At 42.0% G+C, this 17,836-nt stretch overlaps 1 protein-coding gene across 1 annotated transcript; it reads right to left on the minus strand.

Annotated features, from left to right (window-relative positions):
* Positions 1 to 8,306: 8,306 nt before the first annotated feature.
* On the minus strand, positions 8,307 to 17,741 carry snap47 (synaptosome associated protein 47). The gene is made up of 5 exons (XM_076293485.1): positions 17,488 to 17,741; positions 16,739 to 17,269; positions 15,761 to 16,266; positions 14,868 to 14,998; positions 8,307 to 9,199 (listed from the first exon to the last, which is right to left on the minus strand). Exons 2-5 carry the CDS (start codon positions 17,230 to 17,232, stop codon positions 9,053 to 9,055), a joined length of 1,278 nt encoding a protein of 425 aa, XP_076149600.1. The 5' UTR covers positions 17,233 to 17,269; positions 17,488 to 17,741; the 3' UTR covers positions 8,307 to 9,052.
* Between the last annotated feature and the right edge of the window lie 95 nt (positions 17,742 to 17,836).

Genomic DNA, 17,836 nt, shown 5'->3' on the forward strand with positions numbered 1-17,836 from the left:
ATGGAGTAGGAGATGGAGACAAATTGACAAGCGTGATTTATTTTTGTGGAGAGAATGTGCAGGACGGTCATATTTTGTGCGTTCTGCATCTAGTTATAGGGTTGTAACTGGGCTTGTGAAATAACATCTGAGCATTTCTTTAACTGACCTTTGCAGACCTTCTGTGTTAACATCACAGAACAAGGAAAAATGATCTACTCATCCATTCTATCACCCCTTTAATGCTCTTAAAAGGTTTAAGGTACTCTAAGTGATGTTGGGTAACGTCACTTCTGTTGACGTTCAAACAAAACAGAGAGCTAGCTCGCTACTCCCTCTCCCTCCCTCCCGTGCAACTGAAACTCTTCTAAACGCGCATCTCGTCTGTGATTGACTGGAACAGTTTGTTATGTTTTTATGGTCCAGGACTGCGTTTTTTACAGTGTATTCCAGCTAGAGGATGGTGACAGCTATTCCACCTGCTCTATACCACAAATAATTGAACACCTTTTCTGTGTATGTCTGAAACAACCATAACCATACCAACATGGAACGCAAGGCTCTATGAAGATGGACTCCCGACTGTGTTGTGCGGTGAAATATAGCAGCAATTATTGACAATATGAGTGATGTTTGAGTGATAGACAGAAATGTGGCCTCATTTTTATTGTGATTATGTCCATAATCTACCTAACTGACTGATATTTAACGGATAAAATAACATCACTCCCAGAGGAAAGGACGTGATGACTTAGGATAAAATGATTTATTTCTGTTCTCTTAAAACACGTCATGTCATAAATGTGTCATATATGAGAACATGTTTCCCTTTGGTCGTAAAGAATCCCATACAAACTAGCAAGCGGCTAATCTTTCTTTCCGATTCCCTTTTCCATCCAGAGAGGAATGGCCTCCATTTTCTGCTTACATGTCTGGAATATTTGCCTAATGACTCCACTCTCTAATTTGGAGATTAAAGGCCACCACAAATCCCAGAAAACACAGAAAGCAAACTGCAGGACACAGGATAAACTTGTCAAGGTCAGAAGCCCAGGGGCAGAGGCGGAGGAGGGAGAGTGACGCACAGTGTCACATATAACTCCACTTCTTTAGCTTTGCTTCCACCAAATGAAAGGAATGATTTACGTCATGGGATTCCCTCTTAAATATAAAAATATATTTTTCTGTGGCAGAAATTCCTCTTAAGCTATACTGCAGTAACACAGTGTTGCTGTATGACTATCATAGAGGACAGTCGAATTCAGGTGTTTTAATTTAATGTTCTTCCAGATGCATGGCCTAATTTTTACTTGATTGTAGTATGTGATGTATTTCAGTGATTTGTGATGGGATCTTTGACATGTTGTACTTGACCATGTCATTGTGATCAACCCAGCACACCCACATTCCATTAACGGGAAACATCCAAGTATCTCTCCATCTTTCCAAACCTATCCAAGAGACCTGCCAGCCTGTTTTAGATCAATTGAACTCCTCCTTGTTGAACCCATACACAAATATGCAATGTTCCTGACTTTGTCAAAACACTGGTCAACCACAGGTGCAAGTTTTCCATACCAATTAGCAAGAGCCCCACCTACAAACGTTCCGTCCAAATAAACTTGAGTGCACATAAAAATGCACATTAAAAGAGGAGGGGATTGTCTTGGATATTCTACACCCTAATTGAAACCAGCCAGCGGTATTACAGAGCAGTGTTTTGACGGCACCATGGTTTACCTCAGTTGAAGGGGATTCCTGTGTGATATCCTGAGGAACACTCCATTTCCTCAACAGGGAGAGAGCGCCATGGACCACGTCATTGTTTTCCACTCATTATAGGCAATGGTCATGAAACAATCGCCTGTTTTTCCTTTTTTCCTCTCAGCCTCACGAGACACATGAGTTTGAGGGTTCATAACCTTTTTTCTTTCTTTCCCTCATTCTCTCTCTCTCCTTTGTAGTGACATATGGTAATGAGTCTAATTAGTGGCACTTTTCCCAGCAACAGCTGATTTGAGGGTCCTCGCCACACACAGTGCATCTCAGCCAGCTTCCCTCGCCACCTCTTTCATAAACACATGGGAGTACAGGAGGAGTTTCCACTAAATAGGTGTTGCCTGAAAATTCCAAGCATTTACTGAAATAAAACCATACGGCCTGACTGTGTCAGTATCTCTCTCTCTCTCTCTCTCTCTCTCAAAGGGTGTGGGTGGGTGTACCACCTATTATGCATTTTGTTCATGGGGTCTAGTTTCATTAGGAATCACAGAGTGTCCTCGGTTCATAATATTTTTATATTGGTGCCTTCAGGGCAGATGGTTCGATATCAACCACAGTCATACTATTTCAGTGTTGAAGGTTTCTGGCAAGCATTCACTTTTTCTGTTGAAAAAGGCCTTTCCAAATAAAAACCCTTACCCATTAATATATATGTTTCAAAGCATACTACAGCAATGGTATACATGAGAATACCTACAACATAACCCTATACATTGAAGTAGAGGGCCAAGCTAACCAACATGATATTTAACTGACAGCACAGTATAAAAACAGGACATTTTATTGAAGACGGATTTCCATTTCAATTAAGAACCTATTTAAGTGAGTCAAAAGTTCATCTGTAAAATATTTTGAGTATAATATTTTAAAAAACACTTTTGGGGAAGATTTTTGCATAGATGACCCATGATCTATATCTTCCAAACAGGCCCACTCCATTCCTGGATAGTTTACAGATCTACATTTAGAAAGCCCTCACCAAAACCTCTTTTGTTTTCCCTGGCCATAGCTGTCCACTCCAACCTTTTAACAGACAGAGTTAGCAACTAATCAGCTAAAGCTAACTCCAAATAGCACTCAGGAACAGGAATGGAACACCAAGACACTGACTAGCTTGTGTGTCATAATACTGATCTCCTCCATCCTGTGGGGTTGTACCTGGTCGCTGTGCTCTGGAATGCTCCCTCCAGGGCTGGGGCTTGGAGAGGTATCTGAGCAGTGACTTCACTCAGGTCACCTGGTGGGAGCTTTGCTTACCCTACTGGCGGTGGGCCGGGGACCTTCCAGGCTTCAAGAATTTTCCCAAGTCTCACCCAAGCGCTGCGTGCACCGTCATCCTGCTGAAATGTAAACTCCGCCGTCAGCTGTGTTTGGAGACGTACGCCCGTACCAGTCTCAACTAATGCACAATGCTAACAAAGCGCAGCTACAATAGTTGACTATTTCGTTTTGGAAGGGTCGACTGCTTTTTGACAGGTCTAATTTAGCCCTTCTATTTCCCATGGGCAGGGAAAGGCTATTCTAGGCCTTCCCCAAAGCTACGGGTGCAAAGACTGCAGTCGAGCTGATAAACAATGCCAATGCCAGATGTGGACCCCCAGCTGTACACATACACACACGCACACATACACATACACTTATGCACATAAAAGATGCACATCAAAGTAATCAATATATCAATAAACATTTGTCCTTGTACTTATGGGCCATATGGCTACTACCATTATCATATACTCCTCAGCAAAATATTGAATATAAATATGATAGTTCATCTTGAATGACAGACATTAGCACGTCAATGTATAAGAAACCTGGAAAGGCTCTTTTAACAGCAATTTTGAAGGTGCATGTCTCACAGCTAAATCAAGCTAGATAGATAGATACAGTAGATATATAGAGATAGAAGGTCGGAATTGTGGAGCTATAGGCTACATGGTCCTCGCTGTACATTGGGGGGCTGCAAAATTTACTACAAATAGGTAAGAAAGGTCTTATAAGCGTAGTTATCCACCTCTTTGTCTTATACACCATTAACAAGCATTAACAAGCTGCTTGTTAACACTTACAACTATTAACAAATATGCCTGTAAGTAACTTAAAAGGCTGCTTATTAACACTTACAAGCTGCATGTTAACAGTTAGTTAATGTTATTAAAGGATAACAACAGTTAACTAACTGTTAGTAATGTATTGTTAACTGCTTATTATGCACTGTTAATACCTAATAAGCACATGTTATTCTAAAGCGTTACCCAAACTTCTAATGACATATTTATTTTTATTATCTTAAATGCTATGTCTAGTCCTGTACAAAGCTCTGTAAACCTACTAAGTTGCATGTTTTCCTATCATAGAGAAATACCTAGTAAAGAAGGTTATCTGGCTATTCTTTAAACAGCTTTGATGATCAAGGGCCCTACAACAAAGCAATAATAAAAGAATGGCATGCATGTTATCATCTGATAACATGACATGGTAATACGCTTGCCACTTGTAGCAATGTACATTGTACACACCTTTTGACCCAACCAGTCAATGACCACTAGATTGCATCTTGTAAAACTGGCTGAAAACTGCTCAATTGCCGCTAAACACTGTCACTGACATGGTCATTGTTATCCTTGAATGACCCTAAAGTCCAGCCCAAAGGCCACATAACTGATCCTTATGCTGTTCTCCATGAGGTGGACGGCTTGTAGCGTGACACCAACCCTAACAGCATGGTCACAGCATTGCTTCTTTCTCTTGGCAAACACAGTGACTGGGTCACTGTGATGACGTCCACTGTTAACCGCTCTGACACAGTTGTGTCCTCCACCCCTTCCACTCAAACAAGACCTTCAGAATCCTGTAATCTTATCTCCATCCTGGCAATGAATACCCCCCCCCACACACACACACACACACACACACATACACACTCCAGAGTGTCTTTAGGGCTCAGGCAGTGGCAGAACCTGAGGGGCCAGAGGAGTATGGCATCACTCGGTGAGTAATTTATTGTGGGAGCTAAGTGTTTCCATTTGCACGAGGGCCACTAAAAACAGTCTCGCTGAAGGTTTCTGGGGGGCCCACTCGTAAAAATACTGATGCGGTGGGAGCTGGCTCATCGCCTGACAACCTGTTTGGGGAGCTGTATAGATGTGATTTTAATGAATACATAATCCAGTCATTACACAAAGGGGAGAGAGAGAGAGAGAGAGAAGGAGCCCATGCACTTGCCAAAGGTCCACTCCTGACCATTATGTTTTCATTTACAGAGCATGAAGAAGCAGAAGACGTCTCTGTGAAGAAAAAAAAAATCAATATAGGTCCGACACAAAGAATAGGTTTCCATTACCATGTCTTCCGTGAATTTCCATGTGTAAGAATAGAGAGCAGAAAGGTCCAAAATCAGCCCCTCTTTAAATTTAGATTATAACCCAGACAGAAAAATAAACCCGAGAATGGAATAAAATGGAGGAACAATAGTGATGGCCTAATGGAGTGATGCGAGTCTAATGGCTCTGAGATTTGCCAGATAAATTGCTTCCACCCTTCAACCTGTTCGCTTCATACATCTCCACTCTCTTGGGCCAGCTCATCGCCAGAGAGATTGCGCGTGGACAGTAGGGTGGGGCAATCAGCATTGATTACCACTACTGTAAAATTTGCACTGTGGATAACAAAGATCTCTGTCTAAATGTTGAGTGACATAGCTTACTATTTCAGGTTGGAAAAGAAAAAAAAAAGAGACCCAAATGCACTTGTAACTGAGGTGTGTAGGTATCGATTGCCAGTGTTAGTTTGATGTAGTCACTGAGGTGTGTAGGTATCGATTGCCAGTGTTAGTTTGATGTAGTCACTGAGGTGTGTAGGTATCGATTGCCAGTGTTAGTTTGATGTAGTCACTGAGGTGTGTAGGTATCGATTGCCAGTGTTAGTTTGATGTAGTCACTGCTGCCCCCTACTGTGCCACCGGGGGCCTTGCGTTCACAGCTATGCAGTCAGGGTGAAACCCGGGGTATCTATCTACATTCACTGTGCTGAGAGTTGTTGGCGGCCAGCCACTATTTCATTATATGTCAACAGCTCTATGTTAAGTAATGTCCCGGACCACACAGGGCTAACCCATCGAGGGCGGTCCTAAACGGAGCGCATGCGTTCTTTTCCGTCTGAAAACGCCTGCAGTGTGTTTGCACACGTGCATGAGTGAAACCCGCAGAACTCGGCCCAATCTTTAGTCATGCGTGTCTATACCGCATAATCATTAAAATGCACGAACATAGATACTGTATCTGAGAGCTTGAACTGTGCCCCCTTGTTTTCGGCGAACGTGAGAGGGACAGCTCTTTTGGGGGAGAGTTTGTCTTGGCCGGGGCCGTGTGCAGCGCCGCCTCCCTCAAGCTGAGATGAAAAGAGGGCCTCTCTTGAATAAATTGAAACAAAACAACACAGGCACATTTAGTACTGAAGAAAAGGCAACAATAATATGTGCAGGAGGCTGATGATATCATGTTCATCTCCATTCGGTTTCCCAGCAGCAGGAAAAGCACCCAGAACACTCTCCGGTATGGCGAGAGCAGCGTTGCCACAACACAAAGAAGACGTACTAGCTCGGATGGTTAAGCTTGACCAGACCTAAAAAAAATCCTAACGATTTCCCAAAGACAAGAACAAATGGAAGGACGTGAACAAATCTTTTTTATATATTTTATTTGTCAAGCCACAGCATGAGGCAATACTCATAAGCATCTCTTTTTGGAAGTCTCATAAGAACAGAGGCAATTAGTAGAGAAGTGCCTTATCTTACCGTAAAGTGCAGTGTGGCCCCCAGGTTGCCATGTGGACTCCACCCTCCAGACCCTTGTTTTGTCCCCATCCCTCCTTCCCTCCCACCCAGCTCCAGCATTAACCAACAAGCCCTATTTCCTGAAACTCAACCCTCCCACAGAAAAGGGGAGAGGAAGCAGCACCTGCAGTTGAGAGAGGCCAGCCAGGACATGACTCAAAGGCCCAAGCTCTTGCATTGAGACATGTTCTAATGGTGCTGAAATAATGGACGAGCTGTGCTTTTTCTCTGGCCTTGGGAAAAGAACAAGGAAAAGAGGCCCGTTCACAAGAACTGTTTGCGTTTCCATGTGCTTCCAATGTCTCCTCTTATCACGAGAGCATCTCACCTGCTAACTCACACAGTTAGGGAAGAAAAGTTCTGTGCTTTTTTTTTTTTACCAAAATATGAATTGGCAAGGTAAAGCTTTTACGGTCGGTGTCATAAAAATACATACTCTGAGACACAGAGGTCACCTGACATTCTACTGTTCTGAACCAAAGTTCAACCTCCACGCACAACAACCCTAGCAGAAATTTTCCCAGGACAGTTGATTGATTTACCATCAATGGAGACGTCTCTTGTAAGGCAGGAGCCGCTCACCACAGGGCCATGGTGTAAACAGACTTGTAAGTCAAGGCCAGTGAAATCCCTGGTGTCTCTGCACCATCCGCTGGAAAGGCAACGCCGGATCTCATGTATCTGTGGTCAGACGAGACCGCCGCCACTTCCTCTTATTGCATGGCTGCTCCTAACCACGCCAGTTATGTGTTCACTCCGTCCTGCCCCTGTTTTTAGGCAGCGGAATTCTCCTCACCATGAGGTGCATTTCTCCATGCTGCAGTAAGAGACATTCTTTCCAGCAGCCAAAAGAGAACAGCCCTGACGCTAATGGCTCTTCCATCCTCACCACCTGAAACAGGCAATGTCACAAGGAGTCGGTAGAGGTGGTTTAATTCATTTGTTTGTGGTATTTATTTGTTCTTCATAACAGGAATACCTAGTTCAGGTGACGAGTGTCTCCAAAGACCAAGATGGACAATGGAGGAACGTCTGTCATGTGAAAAGCTTGGAAAAGAGCAGGCTCTGTAAACAGATAGACTTAGTTACCATATATAGTTAGTAACAGCGTGGTAGACAATGTGAATTCCTGCTGTACTTTGCGGCCAGAGCACAAGCTCCTACTCCACTGTGAGCGCTATGAGCGCACCTCCGTCGCAGCTGCCCCATCCAACATCAACATAACCTTACAGTGGCCTCTCCAACACCAGTCCACTTCCCTTGCTCTTTGTGAAGACAAAACACCCAAAAAAGCCCGGAGACTATTAATCATATGACGTTCCAGTTCAAAGGGATCGTCGTGTCCAAACACTAGCCCCTGCACCTCTGTTGTAATCCCAAATTAGTGCTCCTAGGATTTACCGAGGGCCTGTTGTGAGCACAGGAGAGACGCTGGGCTGGGGAGGGCCGGCGTATTGCCTCTGAACTCATTTCAAGAGGGTTTCCTCCACGGCGGTGATCGCGGGGCGCTCCGGCGGGCCCTGCCAAGTGAAACTCAATCTGCCCCGGCTGGCGCACGGTGGTCCCGCTCGTGAAAGTCGCACGCCAGGGTGGCGAACAGATGCGAAGCCCCCGGTGCCAACAGGATGTTATAATGACAGGGTTCCTGTGGAAGTATGCAGGCCTGTTTACAAAAGCCAACCCCGGTCTCATTCAGCGGCGCTTGCCGCCATCGCGACAGTAAATAGCTTCCGACTCCAGCTCAGCAGTGTTTTGACATTCTCTTTGCCACTTCATAACAAGTTTTCTCATTTATTGTGGGTAGTGTCTGGGCCTGTCTTCTATCATCTGGAGAGTCATGTGACAGTCAAGTTACAGACACAGAGAGCTGCTGAAAAGAGAGGTCTAGTGACTGGGTCATCTAAACACAGAGAGCCAAGAGCAGCTTTCATCTGCACATTGGAGTTTATTGAACTTGTTCACAATGATAACCATTACAACACACGACAGACAAAATTACATCACAGGACTTTCCCAGCCACTTAACAAATATACAGTATAGATTAATATTAACAGTTGTATGGGGCTGGAGAGAGGTACAGATGTGCATTCATAGTTAGGGTCGATATGATTTAATTAAAAACAACCAGAATTCGTAGGGATATATAACTTATCTTGTTTTGTTCCTCTTTGCTCCCTTTTGGGAGTGTTCGGACTTACTACAAGGGACTCATCTTAGACATGCAGTATGTAGAGCTGGGAGATCATTTTGGGCCACTGGAGAGGGTCTTTTATTACTGTACTTACACTTACAAAGGTGTATTATGAAGTGCAGGTACATGAGGCAATCAACAGTTATGTACTGAAAGCTTCTTTTTGTACTGATAACTCATGAAACATACAGTCAATTATAGACTTTACCAGTGTTTCTGTGTATGGCCACCTGTTAATTTACATTTCATGGGATGTCAGAGGAAGAAGTCACAGTAGCTTTCTCATGCGGCGAGTGTGTTTGTCAATGGCCATGGTGGTGCGATCGGTGGTGGACACCAAGGTGTCCAGAGCCTCGTCCTGCCTCTCCAGCTCAGTTTCTGCCTCGAGAGCCAGACTCTTCAGCTGCAGCAGCATCTGTCCCATGCAACACACACACACACGTGCAAACGCACACACACAAATACAAATACAGAAATTTAAGACCAATAGTCCCACAGAAACATTACGTGAATGATTCATTTTCATAGTTGATGTCATTGATTCTTTATGATTCATTTTCATAGTTGATGTCATTGATTCTTTATATCTACAGAATGCCTTTAAAAAGCAACCCAGACCCCTTTCCTTATGCCATGTTAGGTTTGTGTTGCCATAACAACGCTCCCTTACTCACTCTGGTGTACTCTCTCAGACCATGCTGAGCCAGCTTTGCCTTACTGCTACAGGTGTGTCAGTGTTCCACACACCTCCTCCATACTCACTTGGCACATAGCGCCAGTCCAAATATAGTAGTTTACAGCATCAGTGTGTGTGTGTGTGTGTGTGTGTGTATGTGCGTGTGTGTGTGTGTGTAAATTTGCTCATGTCCAGTGAACAACACAACCCCATCTGCTGAGCTCCAAAAACGGCCAGTGTATGTTATGGTCAATGGAACAACTCAAATAAACCCTGATGTGCCAAGTAAAATCTAATAAACACTCACTCCAAACCCTACCACTGTGGTTTCTGAACTAATAGTATGCTGTCCAACACACACACAAACCCAATGACATTATGACAGCTTTCACCAATCAGCATTCATGGACAAACCAACAAGACACACAGACACACAGGACTGTGCCAGACGGCCATGGAGAGTGATGCTATTTCCTCACAGGTTTGGTGACAACAGCATATATTGGGCTCTGTTTGCTTAGGTGCATATAAGACACTGCATATGGGTAAATGTGTCTCATACACACGATATGTGTAAATGATATAATTGTGTTCAAGTACTGGTTTATGTTGTGCTAAGCCTTCTTCTAATGACCATACATATCTGCTGATGGAGGCCAGAGAAACATACACATTCTGAAGTTTAATACACTCTTAAAATCAACGTGTTGTCCCTATCTGGACACAGAGATGTGTTAAAAAAACAATGCAAGTTGTGTTGTTTTCAACGCAAGTTGTGTTATTTTCAACACATATTGTGTAACATAAACAAGATTACACAAAAACTACTGGACCAATCAGGAAACGTGGTGGTAGATGTAGCATGGACCGAGGAAGAATGTTCTTCTACCTTTTTGGAGCAAGATTTGCTTAATATTGGGGGACATACTATTACATTAGTATTGCACTTAAGGAGACTGTTGGGTCTTGGATGAGGTACTGAGTGCTCTATGGGTGGTAGCAAGTTGGAAGTAAAAAAATGTTTTATAATCTTAGGAAGTATACAGAAAAAACATGTTTAATGTTTCAACTGTCTATTAAGGCATGCAAAGTGTTTTTTTTACAAAGTGAAGGAATTACTTTAGGTTAAACAAATCTCTCAGCAGATGACAGTGTTTTAGCCAAAAAAGAAAAAGAGCAAAAAGCTTTTGCACAAAGCTTGTGTTTTTTTCCTGCCTGTCCAAGTGTCTAATAAAATGTTAAGTTAACGTTTTTAATTGATCAAAGACTTTATTTCAATTCTGATTATTGGGAAGAAAATCAGTTATCAATCAGTTATCAGTTATCTAATGGCCAATCATTTTGCTTTGACCTCTGGACAAATTTCTCCTTGTATTTAAACAAAGGCCATTTTTATTTTATTTTATTTATTTTTGGATTGACAGACAACATAATCCAAAGGATAACATGTTAAAGTGAGAACACTTATTTTCAACATGGTCCTCAAACAGTGGTGGAGCCCTCTTGGATATGAAGATGAGTGATTTGTTCACTGATTTTAAAAATGTGATTTTTAAATTAATAAGTATAAGTATGAATGAGCAGACACTCTTTAACTAGAACAAGGAGTCTATTGTGAAGAGGACATGAGGAACAGAAATGGAGAACATAGGTATAAACAGCTCATTATTCAATAATGACGCTCTGACGTTGCTAGACTGCATATTATCACAAGATTATCTAGAATAAAGAAGGAAATTATATTGAAGGCTTTCATGTACTTCTCAGTGATATCCCCTCTAGTTATTGACAAATGGGAGTGTTCTAAACTGTAATCAACTGAAAGCATCACCTTTTGAAGTTTAAAAGACCATTATTACGACTTATCAGTAAAACGAATGACCAAAGATTTCACAGTGGCTTTCTATTCTTCTATTCTATTCTAACTTTCGAAAAATGTCAAGGTTATGATGAATTTGTTTGATTATTGATAGCAAGACAAAGGGCATTTGCATCATAAAACAATCTTTTGAGAGGCATCCTATCATTTTAATGGTTTGCTTAAAGCATTAATTCCACCACAGTACACTCTTAAAGTAAGCTAGTTTCTTTGAACTTGACTTTCTAAATGGCCTCTCTATGTACCAATATTTTGTGAACTTACTTTCTCAAAGAAATTACATAACTTACAATATTTACCTTGAATGTGATCTATATGGCACACTAGCGAGGTGTTTTATAGACTGCAGGGTATTAGGAAGACCATAGCATTCACAAAGTCTGCATCAGTGCACCATTGAGTTTGTGCCATTACTTGACATAAAATAAAATCTAATCTGTATGTTCAAAAACAAATGAATATGCTGTTGCAAGTATTTATTATACTCCTTTAGTTTTATATATAAAGGAAATATAGTTGGAACGTGGTGAAAATATGGGTAAAATGTGCTGAAATGGTTTTATAAGTGATGGGCCAAGACTATGAAACCAGTCATGTTGTCTAAACACATTTAGCTGCCTGAGAGACGCCGCATCCCATGAGAAACCAGAATGTTTGCTTAAAAACAAGATCATATGATGTTTAAAAACGCAGCCCTTGGAACTTACTTTCTCTCCTTCTCATCACATTTTCGCATATTACGGCTTCTTGTATTTCCAAACCCCAACACATCCTGAACTGAAAATGATACCTGTAATGGTTCACCAACCATAAATTATCTTTGGTAGCAGCAATAATATTGTGTTTTGAAATGGTTTCAACATACAGAGCAACATTCTGTTGCAACCCATAATAACGTGTTAAAGGGAGAATGATGGAGCGATTATGCGTCACTGTTTATGTCTGGCTGCCATGGACCATGCAGCTCCCAGTAAGACCCTCCTTAGCAGATGCTTACTGCACCGAATGCTTAGTGGGCAAAGACATGATGACATTAATGGGTGTGTGTGTGCATGTGGACGAAGGGAAAACTCTTTTACAAGTTGCTCCTGCAATCGACACGAACACAGAGGCTACAGTCTACAGACCACAACTGCCCAATGACGCCTAACCCAAGAGGTCACAAAATATGTGGAGTATACCTACATTTAGATCTCTAATGATTTTTCGGGGGGTAAAAAAATAATTGGGATCTATTGTATATTATCCCTGTTGTACACTTCTATCAGTGTCTTCAGACATTCAAACGAAGAAGAAACTGGAGCAGATTGTCACCAAAGCTGCCAATATAATTAGCTATGATCATTCCACACTTTGTACACCGAATGCATCTTTACTGTGAAAATTAAATAATCAAGGACATCTCTCACCCAACCCCTCTTCTTCCAGCTTCTCCCATCCAGAAGGTGCTACAGGTTCATATCATCAAAAACAATGTGTTTCAATAAAACATTTTTCCCTTTATCTAATAGATTACTCAACACATCTGCTGACCTGCCATGAAACAAGAACCACTTGGACTTGGAATTTTCCATGGACTGAGCAACCTCGCACACAATTAACACCAACATTGTTGCGTAGAAATAAAAATATCTGTGTTTGCTGTGATTTTGCAACACACATCAAATGGAATTCTAAATTCCAGTCAACTGCTCTAAATTACACTCAATTCACAGTTTTTGACCATCCTTTGTATATTCAGATTTTTTTGTATTACTGGTTACTGCATCCTTTCCAAGTCAGTCAAAGTGAATTTTGCAGGCATTGTGAAGGAGCAATTGCTTCGATGCAAGTCCATGTCACAACAGCGTCTGCTAAATACCAGTCAACTTTAAATTTATCTTTAACATTAAATACAATTCGCTAATGGACTTTCAGGGTTAGCCTATGTACTTCCGCTCAATTTTCATTTCCCTTCAGTATGTCGTCTGGGATTATATTAGCAGGTTTTCTCAGGCCAAATTTTACCTGTCCAATCAACGAACAGAGGGGGTGGCTGAGAACGATGACGTTGAGGTCGTGTGCTAGTTTGAGCATGACATAAGTCACGACCAAACGTTAGAGATTGGTTATGACAGATCCAATAGTTTTAAACTTCAACAGAGTACTCGCCTTCAAGGAAGTTAACGCTTGGCAATGGAAAGTGGCCAGACTCTGTACATTATGAAATGGGTAGGACCAGGCTATTTCAGGGTGGCAAGGTGCACATGGGACCAACCTCATGCTTTCACAGATCAGGTCTCAACAACTGACTGGTGGCCTATAGCCATTCACAGGCCTCAATCATTGTTTGTTATCGCTTGTTGTCAGCTTTAAGGGTAAAAACCATGAACAAGGATGCGATTTACACTTCTCAACACAGAAGTTGATCAGCTGTCCCTTACTTTACATAGACTATAATGTTATATATATATATATATATATATATATATATATATGTTATGTCATAATAATTCACAAGGTAAACCGAACACACTGACTGCAAACTACTCACAGATAATTAAATCAATACATGTACATCCTTAACAAGCTAACCAATTTCCACAAAAGTACATCAACAGTCAGCCACTTTATTACTGGAGATAAATCATGTATGTTTTAAAAACTATTCTCTTGTAAAAAGGCCTGAAAAACCAACTGACATCCCTCTCCACCCTCTTTATTTCATCTCAACTCCCTTGATAAATAAATAACACACACATGTTCAGCAGAGACCCTGCAAACACTGTGGCCGTCCAGGAACAGCCTTGATTACACTGGCCCTAAATACTCCGCCCTACCCATCTCAAGTGTGGCTGCTGTACTCGCTGGTATAATCTACTGGAGGTGAAGTGTAAACTATGCTTGCTGAGAGACTTACAGAGAGCACATCGAGCTGCCGCAACTGAGGCGGGAAAAGTGGGCCTGTATGGGGTACTCATGAGAGATTACTTGAACACTTGCTGCTGATTGTGATCTTCAGTATGTTAAAACATGACAAGAACACCTTGGTGATGTGAAGCTTGTCAAGTAGCTAGTAATTGATAATAGTTGCGGAATGCACCGTATATTCTTTTTTGAAAAGTAACTATGAGTTATGAGAAGTAATCCTGAACAATGCTGTTAAAGAAACACTGCTATCTGACAGCCTTATTGGAGTTCCCATTCTCTTTGTGCACCATCATTTCAAACAACAGGGACAATCAAAACTAAATAAAAAAAAGGATTCAATCAGATAAGGACACATGATGAGAAAAGTGTCCCTTTCCCGCACTTGAAATGGCTTTGTGCAACAAGCCTGTTACTGGGCATTTTGAACTCTCTGTGCACTGGTATCTTGGAGGTAGGGCCATCATCCATTGCCAGCTTTAGCAGGAAGCACTGGAGTCATTGTTGGCAAGCAGAAATTTCAACAGCAATGAAACTTTGTCAAAGGAAGAAAAATCGGCACATTTTGAGTGACCCTTCGGGGTAGTGAGAAAGGCAGGCAAGCGGACAGGGCGGACATACCTGCTTCAGTTCCTGGGCCTCGGCATCGGTGACGGTGGGCTGAAGGACCTGCACTTGGACCTGAGTAAGTTCACCAGCAGGGATCTCCACAGGAACCTCTGTCTCCTGGCCGAGCTGGAACTGCCCTGCAGCTGAAGGAAAATACTGCTGAGTCGAAAGGGGCTTTTCTTAACACTCACAGTGATTTGTTTTGGCAGACTAGCACATTTAAGCAGATTCATAGAAGCCTGAACATAAGAGATATGATGGGTGAATGAGACTTAATTTCAGATTAAAATATAATCCAGTAAAATATACATGGATGCATCAAACTGTTCAAAACTATCTGCTGAAATAGATATGGTTTGTTAATGGAATAGAATCATTTTTGCATTGGTGCCTGAACATATCTTCACAGTACATAACTGCCACCATGTGGCAAAGAGTATGTAATACACTGAAAGCAGCATTTCATGTCTTGCCATGTGGAATGTGTTCGCTCATGTAACTAGCTGGGGACTTTGTCTTTTGTGGTATTACATTCTCCAAGAAAGACTATTTGTAAATTAATAAAGAATAATTTCTATTACATCTATAACATCCCAAAGGATTTAGTTTTTATTTCTGCTTTCACGCTTATTTTGTAATTCACATGAGTCAAGTTATCATGAGGATGGCTAGGCACCTTGCCAGACATTTTCAGCTGTCCAAATAGCTCTTGTTCTGTTCTGCAGGCCTATTCAATATTTGGGAACTGAACTGAAAAGGCCAGATGCTGGAATTACACTTCCCCTAAAACCACCCACATATTTTTTTTCAAAAACTTAAGCCCTAAAAGATAATACAATCACATAACTCTCACACATTATATAAGACTGACAATTGTGATGCAGGGATAATATGAAACCGCCAACCTCCACCAGCAGTCCATATTGATCCGTCCTCCTGTATGGCACCTGGAGTTGTAGCAGGGCTGGCCCGAAAGGCTGCAAAGTCACTGGTGAACTCCACTTTTTTCTTGTACTGCATCTCCAGCACAGACAGGGCATCTGTCATCTTCACCGAGAGGAGGCGGTAGCAGATATCAGGTTTACCAATGAACCGCTGCCGTACGCTGATTTCGTACGGACTGTGGATCCTTATGTCATCCACCTCATCCCTTTCAAAGTGGTGCAGCAGATGTGAATTTGCATCCCTGATCTCCAGTGAGGATACCAGCACCACCAGACACCCAGGTTTCCAGTCTGATTCTGCGCCTTTAGAGATGAGAGTAGGTATGCTTGTGATCACCCTTGGGCCCTTCCCGGATCCTTTAGAGGAAGCGGCCATCGCTGCTTGCATGCTCTTGGTGTCCTGCTGGCTCTTCCATGGTAGCTTTCCAAAGGGCCACCAGGGGGGCGACTCCAATTCTGACAATAGCCTACATTAAATTGAAAATAAAAGTATACCATTAAAGGGAGCCTCTTTGTCCTGTGGGTGTGTTAATCATGCAAGTTAATTTTGATTCTGACTTTGATATTGATTCTAATTCAGTCAAACCCAAATTGAAGCTGGCACAAACTCATGCGTCTGAATGCTATGACCCTGAGCTATGTACACTATTACCCAGTGTGAAATACAGGCAACATTTGGAACAGAAGCAACATACAAACTCAGCAGTCAAAGGCTGACAAATTGTCTAGGGTCTACAGTCCATACAGAAATGCTATATGAGGTCAACATAGATCACCAACAGTAATCAATCTTCTTCTGTAATTCTTCATGTAATTCTCCAGGCATACCTTAGTAGGTGTACCATATGTACTTGCATATGGAATAATTACTAAAAACTAAGCAACATAGCAAATTCCCTGTGGTTTATTTCTATCATAGAGTGAAAAAAAATAATTTACTTGTCTGCAACACCCAAATTTGAGTCAATCTTGCCCAGATCTTGCATCACATTATCAAACTGCTCCCCTTGGTGGTTGAGCACTTTCCCTGCATCCTCCAGTCTGCGCTGGGCCCCAGAAACCAAGTTGATGAGCTCCCTGCCTTTGCTGAGTGGGGCCTCTGCCCCACGGCTCTGTGAGGGAGACAGCAGGCGTTCCCTCCAGAAGTGCTCCAGCACATTGTAGACCACCACCCGGTTGGGGCGCAGTGACCCAAACCAGTGTTTAATGTTGCCTTCCTCTAGCACAGTGAGAGTACTAAAGATGAAGCTTGAGGACTCCATCTTGATCTCCATGATGCGGGAGAGACGAACGCTGGCCAGGCTGTCTTTGCTCTGCTCTGTGGTGAAGCGAAGGGTGGTTCTGCTCAGCGACAGTGTGCCACTGACCCATCTTTTCTCACTATTAATGTAGTAGGACCCAGGCCAACTATGAATGGAAGAGTCACGACTCATCTTTGGGGTGTCCAGGCGGCTTCAAAAGAACACTCCACTAGAGGCACAACACATTAATTATAAAACAATTAGAGAATTCAGTTAATTTATTCAATATAATATTTCAAATAATTATAATAATAATTTAAAAACAGTATATGGCAAGCATGGCTACTGGACTGGCCACAGCTCCTCAAACAAAGCAGAACTGTCAGCATACTGTACTGCCTAAAAAGGCATTGAATTTACTGAAAACAAGTTGCTGATTCACAGTACCTTTGTAGACATGAGATGTATCTAACTGACGATGGCTCGTCAATGACGTAGGTATGTAAAAATAATGAATTACTGTGTCTGTATTTGTGGCGTATATCTTTTAAAAAACGCATTTCAGTGTTTATCAAATCATTAACAGTCCAATCGTCAAAGAAAGTCCAGTGAACGTATTTGATTAAGCAACCTCATTTGCCAGCCAGCACCACGGCCTTTAGAAGAATATAAACACTGCTGCGATTTACTGCGAAACCGGAAGTTGCCCTAAGCTGGAACACTCATATTTACAGTCCGTACTGAAAGTTTCTGTTAGCAGTCTTCAATGTACCACGATTTATATCAAGGTGGCTGA

Source organism: Alosa pseudoharengus, unplaced genomic scaffold (assembly GCF_046254945.1).
Source record: "Alosa pseudoharengus isolate Yale_2024_CS ecotype anadromous, Long Island Sound unplaced genomic scaffold, YU_APseudo_1.1 YU_APseudo_1.1_scf_2, whole genome shotgun sequence".
In the NCBI taxonomy this organism is placed as follows: Eukaryota; Metazoa; Chordata; class Actinopteri; order Clupeiformes; family Clupeidae; genus Alosa; species Alosa pseudoharengus.

Excerpts from the sequence above, each read along its gene's own strand:
- snap47 (XM_076293485.1), bottom strand. The coding sequence starts at position 17,232 with ATGAGTCGTGACTCTTCCATTCATAGTTGGCCTGGGTCCTACTACATT. Across the intron at positions 16,267-16,738 it reads AATTTGGGTGTTGCAGACAA|GCTATTGTCAGAATTGGAGT; the intron begins GTAAATTATTTT and ends AATTTAATGTAG. Across the intron at positions 9,200-14,867 it reads AGGCCCAGGAACTGAAGCAG|ATGCTGCTGCAGCTGAAGAG; the intron begins GTATGTCCGCCC and ends TGCATGGGACAG.